This window comes from Lipotes vexillifer, unplaced genomic scaffold, assembly GCF_000442215.2.
Source record: "Lipotes vexillifer unplaced genomic scaffold, Lipotes_vexillifer_v1.1 scaffold626, whole genome shotgun sequence".
Lineage (NCBI taxonomy): Eukaryota > Metazoa > Chordata > Mammalia > Artiodactyla > Lipotidae > Lipotes > Lipotes vexillifer.
This window is the reverse complement of record NW_006786303.1, coordinates 565963-590189: the sequence shown is the minus strand read 5'-3', so window position 1 is coordinate 590189 and position 24227 is coordinate 565963. Positions and strand designations below refer to the sequence as shown.

Below are 24227 nucleotides of genomic sequence, written 5' to 3'. Positions count from 1 at the left end.
TCATCTCCAGGTCTGGGAGGGCCAGTGTACCAGTTGGCAAGGCTAACTTTGGGGGTGACACTGGGTGATGGGGCTCTGAAGCAAATGCTGGTAAACTTGACCAAATTTCCTGAGGTGGGCAGAAAGGAGGGGGATTCTTTGAGAATTTAGTAAAAAGGCCATCACTTTAAAGAAGGTGCCGAGAGCAGCACAAGGCCCCGTTTCGGAAAGCATTTACGAGCATTGTTCTGTTTGTAGAACAACAGCTGGGACAGTTTCAGAGAACAGTGCCAGGCGGGACTGGGTCAGCATCCATGCCGGGGAGGTGGGAAAAACCACGGACAGGGCTGATGAAAACTGACATGGATGTCAACCTGAAGGACAGCAAGGTCCTAGGCTGGCAGCAGGAACAGCAGCGGCCATTATGGCCTCCATGACACAGGTGGATGGGAGGCAGGTAAGAGAGTTGGGAGGAGGGGGCAGGGCTACCTGACCTCTCCTGGGGTTACTTTGGGGGACTTAGGCTATCCCAATTCCTCACAACTTCTTTCACTCACTCTTCTGTCACCCGCTTTCCTGTCCGAAGCTGGTGGTTCCTACTCACCCCTTCCCCTCGCCCCTCATCTACTTTGGGGATGGCTGCACTTAAGCCAAATACGACAGCACTGTTTGGTCCATGCTGATTACTTATAGCATTACACCTAAAATATGGGTATAAAACCAATGGCTTGAGAGCACCCCTTCAGCATTTTGCTGAACCAAATTAGCAACCTGATTGTCCAAATCAATGCTCAGAACATAAACTATGAGTCAAACCATTTTTTGTTTTACCCAGAAAACTGTGAGCAGGTTTATCTTCTACCACGCGAATCCTTCGAGCTCCAGCTGGAATGATAGCAGCTTCAATATAACCTGTAGTGACAGATAACACACAGGTGAGCCGACCAGACCTCTACCCTCCATCAGAGGCCCCGCAGCACCCCCCACCGAAACCCACACTGCTGCACCCCCATGGTGATTTCAGAGCCCGCAGGCTTGCAGAGCTCTGAGAAATCAAGACAGTCAAGAAGTGTGCTAGGGCCAGAATCTCCTGGCTGCCCAAATTCCAGAGAGCACCACTTGCATGTATTATGAGTTGAACTGTGTCCTCCCACCCCCAAATCCATATGATGAAGTCCTAACCCCCAGGACCTCAGAATGTGACCTTACTTGGAAATTGGGCTGCTACAGATGTAATTAGTTAAGATGAGGTAATACTGGCGTAGGGTGGGCCCCTAATCCAATATGACTGGTGTACTTATAAAAAGAGGAAATCTGGACACAGACATGTACACACGGAGAACGCCATGTAAACATGAAGCAGAGATCGAGATGATGCATCTTACAAGCCAGAGACTGCCAGAAAACCACCAGAAGCTAGAAGAGAGGCACGGGACAGATTCTTCCTCACCTTCACGAGGCGCCAACCCTGCCGACAACTTGATCTCAGACTACTAGACCCCAAAACTGTGAGACAATAGGTGCCTCCTGTTTATGCTACCCAGTTTGTGGTACTTGGTTACAGCAGCCCTAGCAAACTAAGAGCCTGGAGTTCTTTGTGAAGAGCAAAGTGCTCCCTAGAGCACAGGGTTAGAGTGCCCCTGGCTGTGTCATATATTGGATTCCTTCGCTCTTTGCTGTACTTTGAACTTTTTCCTGATTCCATGGGATGACAGCAGAAGCTAGGCTACTTGCCCTATGACAAAACCACTGCCTCAATACTGTGTACCATTTCCTGCTTTCAGTGCCGTTTGGGTGTTTCTGCCAACTGTTGCAGTATGTATTTTTGTCCATTTTGAGTATTTCCAAGTATAATGGGGTCCCTCAGAGGCCATGCTCTGACCCCACATGTGCCCAGAATGGCAGGTGGTTAGCAAAGATTCAGAAGGAAATGATTGAGGCTGCCAGGGAGGAGGTCAGGGGCTGGCTGATGCCTGGTTAACTGGGCAACTGTGTCAATTAATGAGTCCAACATAATGGTGAGATTCTGAAATGCAGGCTGGTAATCATTTTGTTTTGGCTTACATTTGGGTTTTAGACAAAGGTAATGTGCATTTGCTTCAGTGATTTAGATGATGATACCAAATTAGATGATAAATCCTACCACTGTGGTTCCCAAATGTGATCATCAAAATCAGCAGGGGAGTTTTAAAAATGAGAGATTTCTGGGCCCAGGTATGTAGAGATTATGGAAATATCTATTTTGAGGAGTTTATTTCCTCATTTTCTCATAGTAAAAATGGCTTTATTTTCATTACAAATATAGTACATGATAATTCAAACCACAAAAGGGGAAAAACTAAAACCAACCTATACAACATTGCACCAAGAAAATTACCCATATTTTTGATGACCAGCCTTTTCAGCATCTCTTAATGCATATAAATATACACACATCACTTTATGCCAATAGGATACTATATATGGTTTTAAAAGATCAGGGATAACTTTAAAATAATTAAAGAGTTTTGCTAGGCAATGTGTGCCCAAGGTGTAAAATTCAAAAGTTATAAAAGGATATAGTAGAAAGTAGATTGATCTAATAAGATACATCCTGTAGCTGGCTGTCTTTCTAACACTCTTATCCTTTACAATAATTTGTTATTTTTTGGCTAGGTTTCTATGTTAACTAACTGAAATGTGCCCGTATGACAGTTTTGTTTCTTCCTTTCTGATCTTTATGCTTTGGATTTCTTCTCCTTTCACCATTCCGGTTGGAACTTACAAAACCACGTCGTATGCCACATGAGATAGTGGCATCCTTGTCTTATTCATGATGTTGGAGAAACGCCTCCAGAGTTTTCCCACTGAAAATGATGTCAGCAGTGAGAATGTGATAGGTATCATTTATCAGGTTAGGGAAGTTTTCTTTTACCCTAGTATGTTATGAGCTTTTGTTATGAAGAGGTATTGAAGTTAATCAAGTGCTTTTTTGCATCTACTGAGATCATCATATTGTTTTTCTCCCAAACAATACAAAGACTTCAGGGCAGTTTAACTGTAATCACACTTGTCATGGCTAACATGGTGTGTGGGTCGGTATCTCAGTCTTGTTTTTCCTTCACCAATACATTTTAGTTCATTGTTATTTCTTTTTTATTCTGATGTTTTCCTGTAAACCTTTAATTATATTTATATTTCTATTATGTGACTTAGCTGTAAGTAAAATATTTTAATCTCTGGATATTAAAAGATGAGGAAATCAGCATAAGTATACCGCCCTTCACTCTCTTACACCCCTCTTCAACTTTTACCGAATCATTCCTACATTGTATTAGTTTATGACATTTATCTTTTGGTCTCTAAGATAATTCCTGCAGTTGTTTTAGTTTTAGTTCTAAAAATTAATTTAATGTTCACTACGTGTCTTTTTCCCAGCTTTTCCAATAAATTCCTGCTTTCCTCAAGTTTGTTCTCTTTGAGATGGGCTCAAAGAAAATTAGTTTCTGAATTGTAATATAGTGAAAAAAAAATACTGTTCATTATCCTGATACTTGAATACCAGTTTGGCTGCTATAAGATCCTTGAGTCACACTTTCTTTCTCTGAGGCTATTATTTGAATTGTTCCATTGAATGCTAGTGTGGAAAAGTCTGAGTCCAATCTGATGTTTTCCCTTTATTAGCTTACCTAAAATTTGGATCAGATACTCAAAAGATTCTTAACTCTAAAATCTAATAACTGTTAGGCTATTCATAGTTTTGTGTAACTTCTTCCTGGGACACAAAGCTATATTATTATTATTAGACTTAAATATATATATATATATATATATATATATATATATTTATTTATTTATTTATTTATTTATCAATGTTTGGTGTTTTTTCAGGGATACCAAATTATTTATGTTTGACCCCCTTTTTTTTCCATAGTGCTCATTTAATCTCTTATCCTTCTGATTCTTTGCTTCCATTTTGCTTTGCTCATTTTTCTTAGTCCTGTCCTCCATGCTTCTCCTTGTGTTCTCAGCAGTGAGATTTCCTTTGCTTCCATGCAGACTTGGTTTCTGTGATGGACTCATTTTCTTCTTCTACACTTTTCCTCAGCTGAGTCACATTTCATCTCCCTTTGTTGCTTCACTGCTTATTCCTTGAGATCTCATATCTTATCAATGAGTTCTTCTTTTATTGAGGGTATTATTTAATCAGTTTTTGGAATTTATGGCAATAACGTTTGGTCAAAATTTTCATCTTCTCCTTGGTAACATTTTGCTGGTGAGTTTTTTTTACATCAGTCATTTGTTCTCCTTGTCCCTTTTATCCTTTTCCTATTGCAGTATACGTGTGCTGATCCTGTACTAATTTTCTTTCTAAATTGATTACTAATTTTTAAGTGACACAGGTTCTAATTGTACCAGCTTCCTCTATGTTTGTGTGGGAAGAACAGGACAATGCTGTGGGCTAACAGAACTTTCCCTTAGTTTACAGTAAAATTTGTTAGGACATGGGTTTGTGTGTATCAGTAAGTTAATTTTTATGTTTGTAAACATTTATGTATTTTAAATTTACAGAAATATACATGTGTATTTTCCCATTATCAAAATTTTAATAATACAGGTAAATCTCAAATCCCCTTAATCCCACTCCCCTGACCTGTGGGAACTGCCACTATTAGTTTGGTATATATTCATTCAGATATTTTACTATTTATCCAAATATCTACACAAATATAAATATGAAAATATCACATGGCATATTTTTTATTTGTCTATATTTTATATAACTGTTAGGAATAACATTTATGACTATTGTATTATACATTTTTTTAAAAAAGCATGATGTGTCTTGGAAAGCTCTCCATGTGAGTATGTATAGCTCTCCTTATTTTTCGTTTAAATTGCTATATAGTTTATGTAACTACGCCCCTACTAATTTAGGTTATTTCAAAATTGTCATTTAGAACATTTAGGTTGTTTCAAAATTGTCACTTTTGGAAACAATGCTGTATCATGTATGAATAGGCACACAAAACCCCTCAATAAAATACCAGCAACCTATTCCAACAACATAAAAAAAGATTATACACCATGAATAAATATAATTTATCCCAGGAATTCAAGGTTAGTTTAACATATAAAAACCAATCAATGTAATTTATTCAAAAAAGGACAAGACCCACCTGGTCATTTCAGTGGGTGCAGAGAAAGCATTTGGCAAAATTTAATACACTTCCATGATAAAAATACTCAACAAACTACGAATAAAAGGAAACTTCCTCAGCCTGATAAAGAGCATTTACAAAAAACCCCACAGCTAATATCAAACTTAATGGTAAAATAATGCTTTCCCCCTAAGATCAGGAAGAAGGAAAGGATGTTTACTCTTGCTATCTCTACTCAACATTGTACTGGAAGTTCTCTCTATGTCAATTAGGCAAGAAAAAAGTTTTTAAAAGGCATCCAAATTGGAAAGGAAGAAGTAAAATTATCTTGATCTGCAGATGTCAAGATCTTATATATAGAAAAATACTAGGGAAGCCACTAAAATCTGTTAGAACAGGTTCAGAAAGGTTGCAGGATATAAGATCAATATACAAAAATCAACTGCATTTCTATACATTAGGGGTAAACATTTCCAAATAAAATTTAGAAAACAATTAGACTTAAATAACATCAAAAAGAATAAAACACTTAGGAATAAATTTAACAGAAGATGTGCAAGATTTCTACACCAAAGACTGCAAAAACACTGTTGAAAGATGTTAAAGAAAATCTAAACAAATGGAACAACATTCCATGTTCATGGATCAAAAGACTTAATATTGTTAAGATGGGAATACTTCAAAACTGACTTACAGATTCAAAACAGTCCTTACTAAAATTCCAGCTTGTTTTGCCCAAAATGACAAGGTGATCCTCAAATTCATATTGAAATGCAAGGGACCCAGAATAGCCAAAACAATATTTAAAAAGAACAAAGTTGGAGAAGTGACAATTCTTGCTTTCAAAGTTTTCTAGCCAGCTCCAATCCCCAAGACAATGTGGTACTAGCATAAGGACAGATATTTCTATCAATGAAATATAATTGAGAGTCTAGAAATAAGTCCCTTATTGATTTTTTAAAACAAGGAATATTCAATGGAGAAAGAATAATCTTTTCAACAGTGTTGGGATAACTGTATATCCACATACAAAGGAATGAAGGTGGACTCTTACCTCAAACCATACAAAAAAAACCTAATCTAAAATAGATCATGGACCTAAATCTAAGAGTGAAACTATAAAACTCTTAGAAGAAAACATAGGAGTAAATCTTTGTAACCTTGGATTAGGCAATGGTTTCTTAGACAGCAAAAGCACAAGCAACAGAAGGAAAAAAAATAAAATGGATCATATCAAAATTTTAAACTTTGTGCTTCAAAGGACACCATCAAGAAAGTGAAAAGGCAAACTCATACACTGGGAGAAAATATCTGCAAATCATTCTGATGAAAGAACTGAGTCCAGAGTATATAAAGAAAACTTACAACTCAATAATAAAGTGACAATGCAATTTAAAAATGGGTAATGGATTTTAATAGACATTTCTCCAAAGATATATGAATGGCCAGAAGCACATGAAAAGATGCTCAACATCATTAGCCATTAGGGAAATACAAATCAAAACCATAATGTGATACCACTTCACACCCACTAGGATGCCTATAACAAAAATGATAAATAAGAAGTGCTGGAGAGGATGTGGAGAATTTGGAACCCTCACTTGTTGCTAGTAGGAATGTTAAATGGTGCAGGCATATTGGAGAAGAGTTTGGTAGTTCCTCAAAAATAGAATTACCATATGACCTACCAATTCCACTCCTATGTATACACCCAAGAAGAATGAAAAATATGTCCATGCAAAAACTTATACACAAATGTTATTCATTCTAACCAAAAAAGTAGAAACAACTCCAATGTCCATCAACTACTGAATGTACTTTTAAAATATGATATAACCATACAATGGAATATTGTTCAGCAAAAAAATCAAAAAGGAATGAAACATTGATAGATGTTTCAAGGAAGAACCTTGAAAATACTATGCTAAGTTACAAAAGCCAGTCACAAAGGACCACGTATTATACAATGCGACTTATATGAAGTGTCCAGAATAGATAAATAGATGGACAGAGAAAGTAGTTGCCTAGGGCTGGGGTAGGAGGGAGATGGGGAGTGACTGCTAATGGGTGTGGGGTTTCTTTCTGGGATGATTGTGGTCATGGCTGCAAAACTCTGTGCATGTACTAAATCCCCTTGAATTGCACACTTTAAATGGCTGAATTTTATGATGTGTGAATCATATCTCTACAAAGGTACTAAAAATAATACTGCAATGAACAGCTCTGCACATGTCTTCTTGTGCATATAAACAATGTCATACCAGGCCAGCTGTGAGAATTGCTGGGTCAAACACACATGTAGTTTAAATGTTAAATGTACATCTAAATCGCCCTCCATAATGGCTTAACTAATATAGAAGTCAGCCAATACTACAGGAGAATACATGTTTATTCACAGGCTTCTTAATACTTGATATTATCAATCCTCTGGATATTTGCTAGCTCAAGATGTGAAAAATTGTTACGTCATAAATATAATTTGTCTTTCCCTCATTATCAATGTGGCCGTGCATCTTAGCACATATTTATTGGTCGTTTGCATTCACTCTTCAGTTAACTGTCTTGCTCATAAGTGTTGCCCATTTTTCTACTGGCTTTTTGTTTTGATTTAATTGATAAGCAGGAGTCTTGGAAATATATTTTAATATCTATTAATATGTAATACATTTTAGACTCAAACTCTTTACTCACTAGACTTGTTGCACACATTTTTTTCTGTCTGTCATTTGTCATTTGTTTATGGTGCCTTTTATTACAAAGTTTTAATATAATAGTCATAGTTTTAATATTTGAGATCTCCTTTTTGTTTTCTGATTGCTTCTTCTCATGACATTCTGTATTGGTTTTATGCATAAACTCACTTCTCAAATCTAAGAATAGTTATTAGAGATTTTGAACTTCTATTATTTGAGTTATCTTGCTTTTCCCACGGGTCATCTTTTCAGTTATCTTGGTCTTTCCTATTTGTGTTGCAGACTCTTTCAAGAAGGATGCCACAGATGGGTTTTCTCTATATACAGTAGCCCCCTTATCTTCAGTTTAGCTTTCTGTGGATTTAGTTACCTGTAGTTAACTACAGTCCAAAAATATTAAATGGAAAATTCCAGAAATAACAATTCATAAGTTTAAAATTGCATGCCATTTTACTAATGTGATGAAATCTCACACAGTCCCACTCCGTCCTGCCCAGAACATGAATCATCCCTTTGTCAACCATATCCTGCCTGTTAGTCACTTAGCAGCCATCTCAGCTATCAGACTGACTGTTGTGGTATCACAGGGCTTGTGTTCAAGTGACCCTTATTTTATTTAATAACAGCCCCAAAACGCCAGAGGAATGATGCTGGCAACACGGATGTGCCAAAGAGAAGCTGTAAAGTGCTTCTTTAAGTGAAAAGTTGAAAGTTCTAGACTTAATAAAGAAAGGAAAAAAAAGTTATATGCTGAGGTTGCTAAGATCTATGGTAAGAATGAATCTTCCCTTTATAAAATTGTGAAGAAGGAAAAAGAAACTTGTGCTAGTTTTGCTGTTGCACCTCAAACCGCACAAGTTATGGCCATGATGCATGATAAGTGCTTAATTAAGATGGAAAAGGCATTAAATTTGTACCATAAGATATCTTGAGAGAGAGGAAGACCACATTTACATAAATTTTAATTACAGTATATTGTTATAATTGTTCTATTTTATTATTATTGTTAATCTCTTACTGTGCTTAATTTATAAATTAAACTTTATCACAGGTATGTATTTTTAGGAAAAAAAGCATAGTATATATAGGGCTCTGTACTATCTATGCTTTCAGTCATCCACTGGGGATATTGGAAGTTATCCCCCAGGGATAAGGGGGGATTATTGTATATGCGCAGTGTTTGCTGATGGTCAGGACTGGCTTTCAGTTAGGGGGCAGGGAGTGTTTTATGTGTTGGCAACCAAAATACTAGAATGCAGAAAAGTTTGCTATAGGTGATGTGTCATGATGCTGGCCACCAAATATTTCCAGGTCTCTCTCTGGAATCATGGTAGGAATGCATTTCCTTGCCCTCTTAAAATTGTGTGACCATGTAACTTACTTTGACCCTTAAAATGTGGGTGAAAGTGATGTGTACATAGAAGCTTTAAGAGCACAAGCACCTGATTTGCCGTATTCCCTTTTTCCTGCCAAGGTGACTGTGGCAGTGCATGGACAATAAAATCTCTGTCAGCTCAGGTCCACGAGTGGTTACGGTATGCAGAGCCTCCTGCCAACCCATGCTGGACATGCAGCGTGAGCAAGAAATGAACTTTTGTGTTAAGCCACTGATTTGGGGGGTATTTACCTTGTGTTTTGTTTGTTTGCTTGTTTACTACAGCAAAACCAAGTCTATTTATTTTGATTCAAACACATATGAACATCCACTTGAGGTGTCCTTGTTCTCCCTAGATCTTTTAAAAAGTTCCTGTTTCCGGGGGTGGGGGTGGGCAAAATGGGTGAAAGGAGTCAAAAGGTATAAACTTACAGTTATAAAATAAATAACTCATGGGATGTAATGTACATCATGGTAACTGTGGTTAATAATAGTGTTGCATATTTGAAAGTTGCTAAGAGAGTAAATCTTAAAAGTTCTCATGCCAAGCAAAGAATTCTGTAACTATGTATGGTGAAAGATGTTAACTAGACTTACTGGGGTGATTATTTCACAACACATACAAATATAAAATTATTATGTTGTACATATGAAGCCAATATAATGTTGTATGTCAACCATATCTCACTTAAAAATTAAATGGTCTTTGATAATGGAAAAAAAAAAGTTCCTGTTCATTCATTTCAAAGTGATCTTGAGAAGCCAAGGAGATAAACACCTGTGTTCAACCAGCCATTCTGCATGGAAAGTTTAGCGGGGTCCTTTAGTCTTGATAGCAAATGTTTTGGTGTTGTTACTACAGATCCAGCCTCTGACACTTACAAATAAATGTTCTACTTGAAGACTTCACAGGTGGCAACATAGTCTGGTTCGAGTTGTTTACTTCTTGTGCCCTGATCCATCCTGATTCCCAAGCAGGACGACTTCTTGAACCAGGTGGGAGTGTGGTCCTCCAGGGGATCCCTTCCAACCACCTCTGACTTAGAGGAAGCAGCAGCACTAACGTGCCCACACAGCCCCTCCACTGTCCTTATAGTGTGAGGCAAGGTTTTTTGATTAAAAATAGTTTTTACTCCAGGAATGCTTCTCTACTTAAAAAGGGTGGCCACAAAAAAACGTCTTTGAGAATCACAGCAATGGATTTTGTACCATAAATTTCTCTTAGAGAAATCCATTTCTTCTGGGGGAGTTTGAAGAATTATTGGATTCCAGGCATACAGGATTGTGAATTACCAAAAACGAAGACAAAATTGTCTGAGGTCAGTGGTGATTAAAACCTGTTTTGGAGGAATCTCCACTTAAAGCACAAAACTGACCTGGGAACAGGATCTGCTTGGGGAGTTGAATTATTCTCTGAGAGCTACTGCTGTTACAAGGACTTTTCCTATTTTGTGACTAACAAACCTTGGTGTTAGCATCACCAGACTGCAGAATCTAAGGCAACAGACATATTCGCCAGGGTCCAAATTAGTTAATTTTCCACATTCCACAGCAAGGGGCATCTGCAACTAGTGAATGCTCACCATGCCTATTTTTAAGCTTAAATTTGGCACAAGTAGCAACACTGAAAAGGTACCTGTTTCCTCTCCTTTCTCATATACCCTCTGGGGCAGAGGCAGATGAACAGTAAAGAGCTCAGGGTAGACACACAACTCAGGTATGGCACATCCTCAGGTGAACCCTGAACAATGGGTCAGGTCATTGTTGTGCCTGGGCTCTGCTAACCTTTCTTTCTAAGATGAGCCTCTCTGCTCAAGATATGCAGGGAAGTAATGAAAGAGAATATCCCTGAAATGAAATGCGGGGCCTCTGTCCTCAAACCAAAGAAACCATCTGTCACTCACTGTCCTCTTTCTGATGGCCCCTACCCTACCCAGAGCTCAGAGTCCACCCTGAGGTTGTTGTGAAGAGTGACCAGCAAGGAGAATATCCCTATAACCAAGTCCCAAAGCACCCTGTCATCCCTCATACCAGATGTCCCCCTATGCAGATGCCAGACATCACCATGTTGACTGGGCATGAAATATAATTAAAGGGGGGCTTTACTCTAAGAATTCACAAGATAGAGTCATACTTTAGGTAAGATAGCAAGACTATCTTTGGAATGATTTTCCATTCTAGTCTCTGCCATCAAGCAGGAGAAATCCAGTTAGAGGGACACGATTTGGGGTCATGAGGAAGCCAAGGATAAAATTCAATACTGTTGCCATTATTCTAGGAGAACACGTAATTTTTGCCATAAGGACAAGTAGTCAGAAGGAACTTCAAAGTAATATTGACCTTAAACCTGACTCAAATGTTCTGAAAAATTAATATAATCAGGCTATATTTCCCTGCAAAATACTTTTTGTCTGAATTTCACAAGTAGATGATTTAGATCATATTTTTCCCTTGTTTCATGTTCAGCAGCAATAACTTTCCTTGGAAGAAAACCATTGAGCTGGTAAGGTACCATGATGGAACACAGGTAACATCCTGGCTATGAGGACTGGGTCACTTTCAGAAGGTTGTATCAAACACATACAAAAAAAACCCAAAGTTCTTTTTTTTCTGGTAATAATCTTTAAAAATGCTTGTTGGAGGATTTGTATAAGTTTCTAGTTTTCTCTTTTTACGAAAGTTGTTTATGAGAGTATTACTGCCTTTATGTTTATCCCTAAAGGTTGTTCTGGTTCCAGTGGAAAAGGATTTGGGAAGCCCAGGAGTCTAGACTAATATTCTGGTTTGGTTCTCAGAATGTGAGGTCAGCACAGGTGGGCCAAAGCAAGGCCATGGTTTTTATCTCTAGCACGAAGACCAGGAGGGTCTTACCAAGTGCTCTCTGCCCTTTGGGAAGCCCAACCCTGTAATATGGAAACTTCCTTATGGAAGAAAGCATCATCTGTGGCCAAATTCTCTGGCATATCTTAGCATTTTCTGCCGAAGTGCCAGGTGGGGCTGAGGAGAATGAAGATGTATCCCTGGCACACTAACATGTGTTTCTGTATGGCCCCTAATCCCATGACTCTTTATCTTTCACAGCCTTAAAACTGGTTTTATTCTATATTTTTTCCTTTTGGTAATCAGTCTTAAACATCAATTACACATGAGCGATAAATGGCCTCAGTGTTTATCCGTGGCTTCATGCATGACTCACTCGCACTGACTCTACTCAGCAAACATTCAGGCACGTAAGTGAGGTAAAAGCCCCACACCAGGCATGTCACCACTAGTTCTGCACAGAATAGCCAAACATCTTACATGAGAAACACCTGGGAACAGCCTTTGCCATCACACACGTGGACACCTTGGTACAAAGGTTATTCTTGACTGAGAAAAAGAAATACATCGTAATTGGTTTACATGCACATTGCAGGAACTGATACTGTAGTCCGCAGTCAGTGCAGAGAAAAGTCCTGTGTCACCATCAGACAGTGGTAAATTTCCCCATGGAACCTCCACACCCCATACCTAAAGACTGGAGCACAGAACTTGGCACAAGGCAGAGGTTCTAAAGCTAATTATTGAACAAACGTGTGACATGTGGATCTGTCCCTATTCCATAGGGATAGATCATGTCACTCTCCCTTTTAAGAATTGATTGTTTGAGAAGGTTCTCTCTGAGAAAAAAGTGCAAAGGGATTCAGAGCCCATGGGGCATCATGGCCAACGGTTCTCGGTGGGGACTTCTGTCCAGGTATGTTCTGGACTGAGTGTCCATGGACACCAGTCACCTTTCTAGTGTCAAGGAGCAGCATGAAATAATGTGAAAATGACACCTTAATGAAACAAAAGCATCCTATCAAGAACTTTCAAGTTACTAAATTTAAAAAAGTTCGGCTATTTCAACTCAGCCAAAGCCTTGGGCATTTTGAAGCCCATCCATCAGAAAAGTAATATGATAGCCAATTCAAGTTGACTCCTCCTAGAGATGAGTGGCCCAGGACCTCATGTGTTCAAAGTTGGGAGGCAACAGGCCAGAGGGTAATAAACAACCTCACTCAAGATGCTACACTGGGACCTCTCAAGGACACCCTGGGGGCGTGGACACTGTCCCTGTGTGGGTCTGCTCTGGGTCCTCAGCTTAAGTACTTGGGTTAAGGACCCAGAAGAGTTCAGGCAAGGGTCAGGGCACATATATAATTGGGCACAAATCCTGCATTTGATTCCTCTTTATCTTTCTGGTATGGGATTTTCTTTGATATTCACCCTCAGGGTGATAAGGCATTCCTCCTCTTCCCAGTCTTTCAAGCTGGGCAGAGATGAAAGTTACCTTCCTATCTAAACTGACACGATTCTGAATCCATCCGGCTGCACTTGGAATCACCTAGATATTACATGACCCGGGCGCTTTATACCGTTTCTAAGCTGGGTTTTTCCTTCAGCCTGAAATGTCCTTCTCCCACCCCCACTGCCAGTTAATTCCTACTTGTCCTTTAGGGCTTGGGGGCCACTGTCATCTGCCCACAGGGCTGGGTGAGGAGCCCCACCAGAACTTGGGGCCCCACAGCACCCACACTGAGCACCTCCCTTGACTGTGACCAACTCAGTGACAGTTAACTTTTATTTCTGCAACACCTTGCTCTGAAAATACAGCAGTGCTGAATGAATGTGTACTGGGTGAATGGCCACCTGGGTGAGCACGAGCAGTATCTCTCGTACATGCCTTCCAGAATGCCAGACCTGGGTTACAGGCTAGTGTTTGATGAAATTTGTTAGCTAGTGATTCATCCACGTGTGAGCGAGCATTCCATGGACATCTTCAATAAACAGCATCCACAATGACATGAAATTATGCTCACAGACCCCAACCACAAGGATTTGGAGAAAACAGCTTTAGACTTCAAAATGAAGGTGTGACATTTGGCAACTCTTCAGAAGGACAGAACTTTTATAGGTGGGTGAAGCTAACTGAGCTTATCTTTCTCTGAAGGTTTGCTAAGGCTTTTGTGAAAGAACACTAAACCACATGTCAGGGTGGGGACCACTACACCCTGGAGGATTCCAGCATCTACCATTCTATGGGGGACTGGCTGCCACAGCCCCAGAGGCCTGATCTCCCCAGGAGGAAGCCTGCACATTCACGCCCATCTCCCTTCTGTGTATGGTTGGGGCCAGGAATAGGGTGGGATGGAGAAGGGAGAGAGCAGAGGAAAAGGACATTGCTGTGATGGGAGGAATGGATGTGTTCATGCCAAGATCAAAGGCCAACAAATGGATTAGACACTGGGGGAATGCTTTTGCCCTGATCTGGGTTCTCTCAAAGTTGTCTGCTATGTGGCATACAGTGGAAGTTTACAAAGGTGTATGGTGGAACCTTCCTTAATGCTCTACAGAATTGCCCAGGGGGCAGAAGTGGGCACGGCTGTGCTTGACCTGCCTTCCACAGAATGGAGCAATTGTAGTCAGTCCAGTTTATTGGAGCTCAGCACAGCATTCAGTTTACATAAAAGGTTCTAATGCTGCTTTTTAAAAAAAATCAACAGTAAACACTTGCCAGCTGCTGAGGTCTCGTTCCTAATAACCGTCCTTGCTGCACAGTTGCAGCAGGCAAGGTTAGTTGCATGGCAAACTGGAGTTAGGATCCATATACAGAAAGTAGCAACAGACAAAACGAAGAGCAGACGTTACCAAAGGTTCAGAGCAGTGCTGTCCACAAGAACTTTCTGTAAGGAAGAGTTCTCTCTCTGCAGCATCCAACACGGGACCCCCAGTCACATGTGGCAACAGGGCACTTGAAATGTGGCTAGCGGGACTGATGGCTGAAGTTTTGTTTAATTTTCACTAATTATATTTAAAATTTGAATCAATGCCAGTGGCCTGTGGCTACTGTCCTGCATGGTGCAGCTTTGGAGGGCACCTCCCCCACACCAACTTGTTCCAACATCAGCTCCTTTAGCTTTCCTCGGGAGCCAGGCAGCAGGCACAGGTTCTCACTCAAGCTTCCTGTTCCACAGCCTGGGCACCTATCTTTAAGTCCTGAAACCAGCCCTTACAGGGCCTGAAGTGTAATTTTTAATGTCATTTTGTATTTGCATTTGCCCCTGGTTTTGTTTTCACAGGATCCTGCAAAGCATCTGTGCAACAGGCTGCCCTTTCCAAAGTATCTAGAAGGAATGTTTCCTCCAGACCAGGTCTTCTGTCCAAATAGAGAAAAGGGGGACGTGCACAGACTTCTCTCTGCCTTTCCTAGAGGCCCACTCTGTGGGACAGGGAGGAACAAGTGTGATTCTATCCCCTTGTTGGGTGGAACTGGACTGATACACTTCTCTTCAAAGCAGTTGTGGGAATTAGAACAGAAGCTTTTCAGCTCAGCTCCACTCAAGAAGTTATCTTGGTGATGTCACTCTTGGTGACGTCGGGTGAGGGGACACTCACCCTCCGGGTGACTTGCCCGCCTCATGCTCCCCTCATTGAGTATCAAGCAGGTACTTCCCTGTACATCATAAGCTGGTGGCCACCAGGACGGGAAATCAGAAATGCTCTCCCACCTCTGGGCGAAGCAGCCCACAGCTGTGAGGATGGTTCCAGTGGAAAGACTGTGAGGTCCATCAGCTGAACCCCGCCCACCTCTCCACGCCCAGAGTTGGAGGAGGTCTGCATCTGGGACACGGGAGATGCAGTGACTCTGCAGCCTCAGCCGGTGGATGCATGGCAGACGTCCTGGAACATGAGACTTCATGCACGTTTTAGGGATCTGTGTAAACGCTATTCTACTCTTACTGACGGAAAACTCAGAAACAGAAAACCTCTTCCATCCATAGGTAAAAATGATGTGGCAAAGTGTCTTCATCACCGCCTCTGTGTGCCGGACAGACGAGGGGCTGGCACATGCTGAGGGGCGGGGCTGGTGGGACAGGGCCGCTACTGTGTGAGAATGGACCTTGGGGCCTAACCCAGAGGGCCACAGGCAGACTGTTCATGTCTAGGAACCTAAAGATGTCATTCTGGCTAAAATGTCCTTCTCTGCCTTTCAGAAATCCTAAGACTGTGGTGCTGGGGCCCTATTTACTATTAATTACTCCTTAAATGTGAGATGCAGGGAAGGCACGTGATCGTTGGCTTTTGGGTAACATAATATACAATAAGACTGGCTTTGGGGCAATAAAATATACCACACTTGTAGGAGGTCCAGTAGCTGCAGCAACACCTTGGGGCCCACACTCACCCGTCCACCAGGCGTGGCCCAGGTCACCTTTCCTCGGGCCCTGAGCTCACCTGTGCCCCGAGAGTGGCTGAAGTCACCCTTCACCACGCGGCAGGTCTTGCCGTCCCCGCTGCAGACCCCACACCGGTCTTCTTTGGCCGCAGACCCGATGATTCCATCACAGCCGATTTTCTAAATAAGCAGAGCACTGGGTTATTCTGGGTATAGGACTCAGAGACACATCCTGCAGGGCTGACTTCTCCATGAGGCCCAGCAGGCTGGCGCATGGGGGCCTATGATACCTCCAGAGGCCCAAGCAAATGTCTTAATTTATTTTAAAATCAGAAGAGAAAAAAGAATACGATCCAAATAGTATTACATTTGTCTTTACACCCACAGAGTCATCAAATACAGGTTTTAGTATTTGTCATGGAGGAGGGGCCTGCGAAGGCCCAAGTGCCCTGAACTCACACTGAGGCCTGAGCCGGTCCCTTCCAGAGCTGCCTGAGGCGGGGCTGAGGGGAGGGAGGGAAGCCGCTCCCACACCTTCTGTTGTGGCCATAATTTCACACAATCCACGATCCCCTCGGAGCTGCGTGGGTCCTTGGTTCTATCTCAGTTGGAACAGCCAACAGTCTCAAGACACAGCAGAGACCACAGTGACTTTTCTGCTGAGGTCGGGAAGCCCAGAGCTCACTCAGGCATGGCTGGGAATGAGCACCCTAGTTCTCAGGGGGATTTAGCCCAAGAAGATACCCTGCTGCTCAGATTTTTTCAATGAGGCCTGTCTGAAAGCAGAGGAGGGTCGCCCTGACCCTGGGTGGCTCCGGGCAGCACAGCCCACATCAATTCATAAAAAGTGGGAAATGGTTGTGAACTCCTGTTTTTCCTCATAAAAAAAAAAAAGGCACAAGACTTTTGTGGTCTGCAAAATAACATACCTAAGTTTATGTTATGGTAAACACTGGTGTGTTTATTTGCAAGCTAAATTGCTAAAATGCCTCTCCACATTTCTCCCCTAAAGTGAAGAATTCCAAAACAAGAACTGGGTCTTCCCCACTGCCCTGTACCCTGCACTAAGTACTGGTGCCTCAAGCTGTGAAGGGTTCTACAGCCAGATAACCCAGGCCAAGGTGATTGTGCTCTTTCCTCCCTCCTTACACCCCACTCCAACCGGGGCAGGGCACGGGGCAGAGCCGGCTGAACAGCAGACCTCCTGGAGGCAAAGGCTTGGCCCCATGGCTCACCAACTGAACCCTCTGCTTCATAAAGGCAGTGCTTCTTCAACAGAAACGTGCATCCGCCTCACCAGGAGGGCTGTGAAAACACTGATGCGGGATCCATCCCTAGAGTTTCTGATCCAGCAGGGCTGGGTGGGCCTGAGAATCTGTATTTCTATGAAGTTCCCAGGTGATGCTGCTGTTGCTGGCCGGGACCACACTTGGAGAACCCTGGCACCGCGGAATGCTACACGAAGAGCAAGTGAGTGTTCTTCATAGTCAACGGTCCTGAAGTCTCACCCTTGGATCCTTTTGTTTCTTTGGGAAAGAATTAATGAGAAATTACTATCGTGTGTACAAAATTGATAGCATCACTGAATATATTTCAGTGAAGACTTGAAGATATGCTAAGTGCAGAGCAAATGTGGTCCCCAAATGACCATTATGAAAACTGAAAAAGGGTAGCATTTAAAAAAAAAAAAAGAGCTCAAACGTGTTCAAAGTTAGTATAAAACCAGGTAAAGGGCAAGATCAGGGGCTTTAGCAGCCAGAGGCCAGGCAATGAGCAAAAGGAGAGAGTGGACGTACGGGTGATTTAGTGACACATGGAGACCCGATGGTAACTGGCACTGACTGTCATACCTTGCCAGGGCAGACCACCAATGCGACCTGGAGACTGCCACAGGCTACCTTGAACTTGGATCATGTGGCAGGAGCTGGTTAAGTTCACGATCTGGACTGCTGGCTGATTGCTATGAAGATACTTAATGTAAAATTACAGGCGCTAAGAATACAAGGCAGCCAAGATCCGAAATTTTGCTCAGCCAGCATGCTCAGCAAATACCCCGGGGCCACGTCTGTGTGGCCACGTGTGTGCTGCCCATCTTCATGTCTCCTCGTGTCCCAGAGCCCAACGTCCCAGTCCCCAGCCTGTTTCTAGTGCTGCCACAGGGCTCACACCCATAGAGCCAGCCCCTGTACCTTGGCTGCTTTTGTGTCACCCTGACCTGTCCCCACGTGGCTTCTCCATCTCCCAGGTGCTCTCAGCTCTAGACTTCTTTCTCACTGGCTTTTTATTATTTTTTAATCACACTCCTGCCCAGCAATAGTGGGTCTCTAACTTGAGCAGGTAGCATCCGATACCTTAGTCAGGGTTTCCTGATAAAAGTTTTCTAGATGCTCTAAGTTAACAACCCACTTGTTCTAGACAGCTTCCCCCAAGCCCAGCGATGACACCTGACAAATCTGGGGCCACACAGCAAGTGACTGGCAGGGCCAGGAACAGTCCCTCACCTCCTGCCTCCCAGCTCCAGGCTGGCTGGATATCTCCCCTGACTGTCCTCAGCCTGCTGAGGCCTTCTGGACAAGGTAAGGCCTCTCCCCAAAGTATGCTGGCTTTGTGAGAATTTGGAAACGTTCAGAATAGAGAAGCTAAAAGAACACCAGAAACACTAGCTTTGGGGAAAGGAAATGTGAGGGGAGAATCCACGCTAGAATTTCAAAAGGCTACCTGTTGTCTGGCTAAGAGATCATGGCTAGGAGGCACAGTTTGCATCTGAAATCTGCCAGACCAAGAATTCACCTGAATGCAGGAAGGACAGGCGTGGGAAGTGCTTCAGGGAGCAGCGCGACAAGGGACTCACTGGGAGGAAGGGCCTTTAGCAGGAGAGCACACATTTTCCTAGATGAGCAAACCGCTTTCCCTCCAAAGAGTCCCCTGAAAGAAGGATCTCGGTGGGAAAGAGAAAAGTGATAGTGAGGAAGGGCAGTAGCTTAAGTGAGTGCTTATAAAGCCCCTGCACAGCCAGACCAGCATTAGGTGTCCTCGGGATGTTGCTCCAGACAAGCAGAGGCAGGTCAGGGGGGCAATTGTCTCCCCTCACTGTGATTCTCACCATCGCTCCTAAAACATAATATAAAGAACATGTACACGCTTGCTCAGTAGCAAGGCCCCAACTGGCACTGAGATAGACCTCACGGGATCTAAAGTTTAAGTACATGCAATGTTTGGAATTGATTTCCTTTTTTTCGGGGATGAGGTCACCATCAGTTAGGAGCCCAGCAAGGCCTTGATATCTGCGGGACTGCCGGAGTGCGCTGCTGCCTTGTGACACTTGGGCACACTTGGCCTGCAAGAAGCTAGCCCTGGCCTCTGTTCCTAGAGTCCAGGTTATTCACAGGTAAGTCCAGGGGCCCACTGTCATCTATTTCTCTCAGGAGGTGCTGCATGATCCTTTCCGAAACATGAGCCACCTGCTTATTTTTCCATTGGGGTGATAGGTCTTGAGGGTTAAAATTCGTCTATTAAAATGGTACACCCTTTCACACAATTCTTGCTCTGCACTTGCTAAAGGGAATAACACCTCCTGGTTTGATCATCTGTGGTCAATTTCTAGGGCAGACAGATAATCTCCTGGGCCCAGGAACACAGATCACGTGGAGTGGCTTATTAAACTCCAGCACACTGCAATCACCTGAAGGCCTGGGTAGGTCACACATTGCTGGGTGGGGCCCAAGGATTTGTGTTTCCGCTGAATTCCCAGGTGATGCTGCAGGCCTAGGGCTTACTGGGAGACCACTGGGCTAGGTTTAGCACTCAGAGAGAGACCTTCCTGGAGATGGCCACGGCTGTGAGACTCTAGCCCTGTGTCCTGAAGAAGTGTCCTTTCTCCCTCTGGAAAGGCCCCATGCATGGAGCTCCCACTGGGAGCTCTGTCACCCCTGAGTCAAAGCAGTTCTGGGCTGAGGTATCCTGGAGGGATGTGGAGGACAGTGCTGACTCCCCTCTGCTCCCAGGAACTGGGGCCCTCTTACAATGGTGCTCAGGTCAAGTAAACAATCTATGGGAAGCTCCATCATGACAGTGCGTCTAGTTTTAAAACCCCACATGCCTTCAAATGAGGGCCTTACAGATCACCTGAACGCTGGTTTAAGGGCTGTTCAGAACTTCCTACTCACAGGTCTCCTCCACCCAGGAAACAGAGATCCAGACCTGAAGCCTTCAAAAGCCTTGTTTGCAGGATTCACATCGTCTTATGCGTTAAACTGTCAAAGGCTGGATACAGGGGGAAACTTATCTGCTATTTTCTCCTCTTTCCTTACCCAGCATTTTGTTTTGATTTTAAAAACTAGTTTCTTTTGTTAAAATTTCACTTCTCAGAACAAAAGTATCCTCAGACATGACTTAAGATTGTAACTAACTGGCTTCTGGACTAGGGCTAAGTTACCCGGCAGGTGGGCAGTCCAGCTTCTCTTCCGTCAATGTTGTGCTCAAAGTTGAGGTTCACCATGTGTGTCCTGAGGATCGTTACAGATTTGGACATGAGTCTCTGTTTCCCCACTCTAAAAATGAGAATATTAACCTCAATCTCAGAGAGTTGTAAAAATTACCTCTCCTCTGGTTCAAGAAACCCAGGCTCACCACACAGGCCCTGGTGAGAGGTTGGCCCTGTCAGGACGGATGGAGACTCTTCACAGGCCATCTTCCTTCTAAGGGGCTGGGGGACACGCCCCCACCCCTCTCTCCGTTTGAGCAGAGCAGGGCTCAACAGATAATCTTCCTTCTGTCCCTCTTGGGGGTGATGCACGAGAGCTGTGTGCAAAGGCCCATGTGCAGGTGGGCTCTCCTGTGATGTTAAGCAGCCCCACCTGCAGTGGGTCATGGTCTGTCTCAGTGGGCTTCTTAGGTCAGGTACAAACAGGAATGCTTGCAGGGTTACCCTGTATATTAATTCTCTGGGACACCCAGGGGCTGGGACAGTTTTGTGTGCTCTGCTCTCTGCCTGGTATTAGATGCCAAGATGAATTTAAAGGGAGCACACAGGGAGGTCTGTGTCTGAACAGCAGCAAATCTGAGAACCAAGGGGCAAGAGCCAAACTAATCTGCCAGCAGTGGCATTTTCTCCCTTTGCTACACAGTAGTGCCAGCAACATACGATATTCTTGGAAGGGGATGGGATTCTTTTTTTTCCCCCAAAATACTGAATGTTAGAGGAGATTTAATGTCTGTATTTATGAGGCTTGGTGTTCCAGAGGACAAGAAGACAAAATCAAAGGAAACTCCAAACAGTAAACTCTTGAATCTTCCCATGTTATCTTGGTGATCCCCGGCAGTCACTTTTCTACATACACTAGGAATTCCTGCTACCCATTTCTGAGCTTCCAAAGCAGTTCCTACTCAGCATCTGTTGTGCTCTGCTGAAGTCAGAGTGTGTGTGACACCAAGGGGAGGACACTGTCTGGAGAATAATTAATCAAAGGCTCAGGATGGTAGGGACCTGGCAGGAAAAGCACAAGTTCTTTTGGTAGAGACAGTTCCTGTGAAACATGCAAAAAGACTAGAAAAGCATTAGTGCTCAGAACTATGTTCTGGAGGAGGGGGAGGGATGGACCATGAACAGGACAGAAGTGAAGAATACCCATCTTTAGTGATTTGAAACCTGGATTCTGCCCCCAGAATCCTGCCACTGCTCAATGGACCATCACCAGTGACAGACAACCTCCTGGTCACCACATCCAGTGACCATTTCTCCATCCTCACCTTTGACCTGTTACTCTGTAGCATCTGATGATACCCCATCTGCGGCTGTGCATACATTCATTCACCCAAAGCACGGTTACTGGACTCCTGTTACATGCCTAACCTGGAATAAAGACGCTAAGACAGAGGCCGAGAAGTGAGCGGGCATTCGAGCCATCTCTTGTGTGATTCTCTCCTGATCCCTTGGACAGTTCTGCCTCCCCTCTCTCTTGTCCGAAAGCGGGCAGCTCTCGTGCCCCTTCTGCTTCTGATTTTTCTTGGTAATGTCACCTTCTCCTTAAGCTGCAACAATCACTCACATGCAGACGGCTCTTAAACCTCACACTCACCCTCCCACACAGGCTCACTGAGGGCCGGTCTGCTGACAACCCCCCTAGACTCTCTGGCCAGGACACTGACCTCAGTGGGGCCACACTGAAACACCGGCTCCTCCTCTAAAGCTGCTGGCTCCTGACTTCTCAGTTCTACTGTTGGATGCCTCTTGCCGCCCTCCTGGAGCTGACAGACACAGCTGCCTTCCCGGCCCTAAGCCTGAGGCCTCCAGGCCATTTCCGACCCCTATTCTTGATACACTCACTTAGGTGTCGGCCTCGTGGCTTTGTCCCCTGAAACCTCTCTAGTGTCTATTTCTTCTCTGTGCTCATGGCCACTGCCCAGTTTAGACCCTCATTACTCAGCAAATGACTTATCACACTGGTTTTCTCCCCGCTGCTGCCAGATTGATCTTCACCTGGTTATGGCTGTGGACTCCACTGCCTATCGAGTATGTCCACACTTAGGAACCTGGGGCCCTCCTCGATCTCATCCCAATCACTCAGCCCCCCAGCTTCCCTCCCTCCTCCAAGTGAACAGAGTCCAACCACCTCCAGCTCCCATGAGCTCCATCACACCCACAGTCAGAAGAAACCCAGATTCCAGCCACAGCCTGCCTGGCCCTGCCCGGCCCAGGCCCTGGAGCCTCTGCCCCCTGCCCTCCACTGTTTCTGGAATGTGCCAGCCTCGCCCCTGCTGCCTTCTGCTGGGAATGTTCCCCCCCCCGCCCATGTCTCTGCTGGGCTGGCTCTGTCTCCTCGGAGGGCCCTGCTGCACCACTCGCAGCCCACTATCTATGACACCATTTCGTCCTCACACGGGCCAGTCCCAGGAATGACCAGGTCTGTGAGTTTACATGTTTCTTGTCTGTACGGTGCATGGGGACAGGAACCCTCTTGGTCCTGCTGAGCACTGCATGCCCAGTGCACCTTTCAGCGTCCAGCACATGGAATGTTCTTTCTGCTCTGTCTAAACCCAGTCTCTCACTGGCTCTCGATCACACCTTCACCTGTGGTTGTTAGGGTTTCACATGAGTCAGTCTCATCTTCCCGACAGACGCACCATAAGCATGTGGAGGACAGTGTCTTATAATCCTCTGTACTCTTGTCCTCAACTCAAACACAGTGGCCAGCATGGTGCTGAGCACAGAATACGTGTTCAATAAACACATAAAACTGCTGACCTCTCATCAAGCTGGGCCCTGGGCCAAACTGGGAATAGGAGACTTTGATTTTCAAACCAGGCCCTCTGCACCCCCAGCCTGACAGCAGAGTCACCCCTCCCACAACAGCACAGTTTAACTTTCTCATTTTTGAACTGGGTCTTCCTCACACAGGTTTCGATGGTCTTGTTTGTGTTTATTTTTCTGGCTGAGAGGAGAAGTACTTCCTTTCTTCAACTTAATAGCTATCTTCCAACTACTGCCTCACTCTCTCTCTGCTGTTAGAGGGACACCACTGACTTCTTGTTTTAAATTTAATTGCTACTTTCAGCCAGCGATGCAGCCCCCATCCCAGCATCATCTGGCCTCCTGGGTCAACTCCACCAAGTCCTGCTGGGCTTGTCTTCCTCATTCCGGACTTCACCCTTGTCTTGCTAAACTACATGTCATTTCTTCAGAATGGATGCATAGGAAATAAAATTTCTGAGTTCTTCCATGTCTCAAAATTACTTTATTTTGCCTGCATGCTTGGTTGATCATTTGGCTGCATACAGAATTCAGTAGTTATCTCAATTTTCTGCCAGGGTCAGTTTTCCTGTTTGTTTTTCTTCTTTCTCAT

The 24227-nt window shown here is 43.7% G+C and overlaps 1 protein-coding gene across 1 annotated transcript in view; it reads right to left on the bottom strand.

Annotated features, from left to right (window-relative positions):
- The window catches only part of ADAMTS17 (ADAM metallopeptidase with thrombospondin type 1 motif 17), a 347890-nt gene that overhangs the window by 78348 nt on the left and 245315 nt on the right, over nucleotides 1-24227 (bottom strand). The window contains exon 15 of the mRNA XM_007458461.1: nucleotides 16446-16566. Within this exon, the coding sequence (XP_007458523.1) occupies nucleotides 16446-16566 (121 nt within the window). The remainder of the gene's footprint in view (nucleotides 1-16445; nucleotides 16567-24227) is intronic.